The sequence below is a fragment of the Nuphar pumila genome, unplaced genomic scaffold (assembly GCF_984573655.1).
Source record: "Nuphar pumila unplaced genomic scaffold, dmNupPumi1.hap1.1 HAP1_SCAFFOLD_1560, whole genome shotgun sequence".
Classification (NCBI taxonomy): domain Eukaryota; kingdom Viridiplantae; phylum Streptophyta; class Magnoliopsida; order Nymphaeales; family Nymphaeaceae; genus Nuphar; species Nuphar pumila.
The window spans coordinates 17,509-22,597 of NW_028323707.1; the positions used below are offsets into that span (position 1 = coordinate 17,509).

General features: G+C 51.1%; 1 protein-coding gene across 1 annotated transcript; it reads left to right on the forward strand.

Annotated features, from left to right (window-relative positions):
* The first annotated feature begins 3,246 nt into the window (after positions 1-3,246).
* On the forward strand, positions 3,247-4,828 carry LOC149809225 (NCT transcriptional regulatory complex subunit A-like). Its single transcript, XM_089994943.1, has 2 exons — positions 3,247-3,346; positions 4,416-4,828. The coding sequence occupies exons 1-2, from the start codon at positions 3,247-3,249 to the stop codon at positions 4,826-4,828; spliced, it is 513 nt and encodes a 170-aa protein (XP_089851069.1).
* Positions 4,829-5,089: the final 261 nt, after the last annotated feature.

Consider the following 5,089-nt stretch of genomic DNA (forward strand, 5'->3'; position numbering starts at 1 on the left):
TCGATCAAAGGGATGCAGTTCGTCTTTAGCCCTCTGGTCGAATCATAACGATGTGATTCGATCAGAGGGACCACACAGCCACCTTTACCTTTCCTATTAGATTAGACTGTGCCGATTGTCACGTGATTAACAGACCCCTGAGCCCCTGATCGGCCCCTGGGGAAAAGGAGGTCAGGGTCAGGGGCAGAGGGCGGCCGCTGACGAAGAGAAGTCTGGGTTAGAGGTCTGATCTGATTAGACAGTGCTGATGGCCGCAGGAAATGGGCTCGAAATTCATTCTGGCAGAGCGCTGCTCGGTTGAGCTGCGTGTCGCAGAGTTCGCACCTACAGACACGAAGTGGGCTCCAGTTCTCCAAGTTTTCGCCGTCGTTGCTGCCGAACGTGCTCTCGCCGCGCCCCGGAAGCTTCCGGAAGAGGATGAGAGCGCAGTCGTCGCCGCCGGACGCAAGCAGCTTGCCGTCGGGCGAGAAGCGAACGACGTTGACTCCAGGTGCGTTGTGTTTGGTCAGCGTCGCGACCCTCCTCGGGATGGCCTCCGTCTTCTCGTGGGCGTTGTGAAGGATTGGGCCCATCGACCAGATGCGTACCTTGCCGTCGTTTCCGGAAGTCGCGAGGTAGGTGCCGTGCGGGTGGATGTCGCATGAGAAGATGGCGTGCCCTGCGACGGCAACAAGCGCTTACCGTACGGCCGCCGACTGCAAAAGAACGCCGTTTGAAAAAACATCCACATCTCCAGAAAATATGGATTTTTACTATCTGTGTTTTGATTGAACATAATAAGTAATCCTGGTTTATTGTACCTAAACTTGAATGGATTGCGGGATTCAAGCGAATGTTGAACAAGCGTGTTTGCAAAGTTGGCGGCGATACGATATTCCACGAATATGAGGAGTTCAGGTGCTCGCTTGTGCGCTGATGACTCGGTCATCCTGGTACGTCCGCACAGTCCTGAGTCATCTGCCAAGAGGCACATGAGTGAAAATGCAAAAAAGGAATCCATCAGGAACCGCGGCATGTCTCCGAAGACACAATACTGACAGGGACGTGCCCAAGGGGCTTCGGCCTCATGCCCTGCCGGGGGTACACGAGGACTGGCTTATGTGCTGTGTGCACGCATGCCAGATTCCCAAGTCCAATTTGGGACGTGAACTGTGTGCATGCATGCCAGATTCCCAAGTCCAATTTGGGACGCAAGGCAACCGGCAATCTATGATAACGGAGAAGTGATTCTTGGAATTGCCAATGGCCATGTGGGTGCGGTAGAGTTGTATTGAAAAAAAACATCGTTACATCTTGCATAGATAGGCGAGAAATTGTCAGCTCAGATACAAAGCATATATGAGAGTGAATTTGACGTAGTTCGGCTATGAGATGATGATTCTCTCCCTCAATGTGATGTGATGATGACGTACCTTTTTGCAACCCTGCCTAACCCCGTGTATAAGGGGTCTGGGTTATTCATAGATCTGAGTAGATATGTCTGGGTGTCAGGCGTTTGTTACATACAGACATGCTCATACCTTCAGGTGTGGAGATCATGTTTGCACTTCTGTAATGAGGTGCTATGAGTTGTGTCGATAATCCCAAGTTTGCGAGTTGTTTGCCTAATGCATGGGGGTTGGGCGGGTGAGTACTCCCACGTGTACATGTTCTTACATTTTTCTTACATTTTGTACATGTTATTGAAGGTGTCCTGCGCAAGACATGCTGGCAACAGGTGATTCATGGCCCGGAGGTGCCCCTGCAAGACTTGCTCTCTTTGATGGAGAGGTTCCTTTGATCCATGAAAAATTGCTGAAAGTATTCAGACATGGTTTGGGATGTTTGGGGTGCTGCTGGAAACAGGCATGCGTCGATACAGTGACTACCTGTGGCTGATGCTGAGGAGACAACAGGTGCCTGATGATAGGAGGAACCGAATGGCATTTTCCTGGCTGTCCGGATCACATAATCGCGCCGCATAACGCCAAAGTAATGTATGAGGACATGAAAGTGTGCACATTCTTTGCCCTCAGCGTGCAAGCTCGACCGAACGCTACTCCGTGACACTTCGTTCTGCTGCCAACGAAGCGCACATCTTCCTCGACATCGGAATGGGCAGCAGTGTACGGGAAACATGCGAGGCATGCCATGAAAATGCCCCCCAGCGTTCATGGCGTGGTGCCATTTGCCAACACGTTGGCACGTCCTTCCAAGAAGAACCGAGTTGCTCAGCGCAGTGACACCAGCGTCGCACCGCGCAGAGCACACGACACACATTTGACATGGTCGATAGGAACCTTCTTAAACTGGCTGCAAGTAGCTTGGCGGTGGTCGATGGCCCGGATTATGGGATTCTACAGGGTTCGTGGGCGAGGTGCTCGTTTGACGCAAAACGATTGCTACGAGGCTCGTCCCATCAGGCAGAGCTTTATTATTTCCATTGACAGGATGAGCTTTCACCGTTGAATTTTGAATCACAAACAGAACGAGATGCAGGTTGTGAGAAGGGACACACACCGTCATGGTTCACCCAATCTGGCTTATCGATGAGCGGCATCCTGATATGCTGTCTAATTAAAACTAGAGATGTATACGCTTCCACTGTGCAAGTCAACGAGCAGAAAGCACGCAGATCACTGCGTGCACAAGCCAATTTTACCGTACGGGACCAATATACTCGCAACCAGATCTCTCAACTTGCGGATCCAGCAGGGGAGATGTATGTCGTCCTAAACGCTCACAAAGTCGAACAGGTCGTACCAGCAGCAATAACCTCAGAATACGGTGTCAACGCATGTACCTATTGGAGTATGAAAACAGCAACTACGTCAGAGCATGTCCAGCGTGTTGCACATAGTATTCTGTTGCTATCAGGCGTGTTGCGATGAGTCGGATCGTCCTGGAGCGTCCAACGACGTTGCCAACGTTTGGGCCAAGCTACAGAACGCCGTTGTCAACGCTGAGCGCATGTCGCCATAAATCTGCGTGGATGGCACTGAACGGTTGAGATATCCTGCGTTGACAACGAGTGGCCTGGAACGATTTACGGAGTTCCGGAGTCGCGAAATGAGCACAAGCGTTCATTGCTGGCATGTGTGCATCTTGAAAGCACAATTTTGCTTTCTCTCTGGGTGTATCCCTACTTGAGTGTCATAGGAAAAGGGAGAATTAGTCCCTTGCACCTCATGCCCGAAACCATGTTGACAGCCACATAGGACGACTAGCAAACAGTAATTTGTTCTTGTCATTTACAAATACGTAACCATGGGGCGGAGACAGTATCCTTTGGCATCAAGGATAAAGAAGCTGATGCAGAGCGACGAGGATGTTGGCAGAATTGCACAGGCCACGCCAATACTTATCAGTGCGTTCCTGCGCGTCGGATTCGATGCATGATAATGTTCATCATATTGCTGGCCTGCGAACCTTTGTTGCGTTTAGCATCTGGTGTTTGCAACGCGAGCGGTGGTCGCGGTACCCAGCGACCGCTTGATAAAACGAAACGATGATTTGAATGCAGGCGCAGCTTTGGAGATATTTCTAAAGAACATCTGCGAAAACACTGGCCGTATAGCGCATGAGACTGGCGCCCGTGTTGCCACCCCCAGCCACCTGTATGTCCCCATCACCTCCAAGTGCTTTTCACGTGACCACTGCTATCAGTCGTAATGCACAGCATAAAACGCGCAAAATGACACTGCGTTTGGTGTCAGCGCCGTGAACTTCAACAATCGATACATATTGTGTGAAGCGAACCCTACTGGCAATCGCTAACAAACGATCGCACCCTAGCTGCACGCCAATGCAAAGCGTTCCACTGTGGCTTGCTGATCTGAAAGTGTGCGAGCGTTTTCTTATGCCTCGCTGTCAACATGCCTGCTAAGCCGCTCAAGAGGGTTGAGTGGTCACTCGCGCTGCATGGCATATCCTCAGCTGCTGTGACCAACATTACGAGTTTCCTAGTATCAAAGGCTCTGACAAGAGGCTTATCAGGCAGGCTGCCTCGTTCCCTTGCACCTGCCATACCACGCCAGGCCAGCTCGAGGCTTGAAGGAGCACAGACTGGGTGAACGAAGCATAACAAACTCCATCAAACATCGTACTCCTCATCATCATCATCAGAGTGAGTTGCCACTGGCCATGACCTTGCGGTAGTGTGAAAGAGGCACATCATCATCAGAGTGAGTTGCCACTGGCCATGACCTTGCGGTAGTGTTAAAGAGGCACATCATCATCAGAGTGAGTTGCCACTGGCCATGACCTTGCGGTAGTGTTGTAAACAGATGCATCTTCAGTGAGCATCACTGTGTGCAGTCTTGCAGTTCCCAACTCTCTTGGATGGACAAAACAAGCAACAGGACCCCTAGATCATGTGCATGTGCTTTATGATGTGTCATAGATGTGTTTTGCGTGTGCTTTATGATGTGTCATAGATGTGTCTTGCATGAGCTGTATCTGTCACAACACTGCCGCATCCACACGGACTTTCGCAGCGCCAGGTGCTACTGCTTCAGGCATTGAGCGCTGCTGCCAGTGCAGGAAGGCGTACGTTATGTCGGAGGGCACCATGGATTTCCTGCAAGACAAGATGGCCAGCATTCCGGACTTGGACGCGAACGAACGTGCAGAACCCCCGTCCAAGAAGCAAAAGAAAGAGTCATCGAAAGAGCCCAAGAAGTGCGTCGCCCGCCTCAGATACTCCTCGGCTGATTGTATTGCGCTTACAGACGCGTTTGAAAGTCACCCTGTAGATGAACAACCATGTGGGGTTGAACAACACAGCGGTCCGCGTTTGTGCAAGACCACCACCACACACCACCACGCCCACGCCATGACCATGCAGTGAGCTACTCAAGGCAGCTTCATTTCTCATTCTTCCAGCAATGATAAGGGTGGATTAAACTTGAAGAGAGCGTTAGGAGAGCATGGGCGTTTCTGTAGTCTGCAATTGTTTTCTGGCTACATTTCGTGTTGTGCTGTAGAAGCACATGGTGCGCCTGGCCTCAGCTCTCGCAGTACAGTCTCACTTGAGTGGCTGCCATTGCGGCGCTGTTAGCTAGCCATAGTTGAGCAGAACTCATGCAGAAGACATGGTCATCGAGATTGG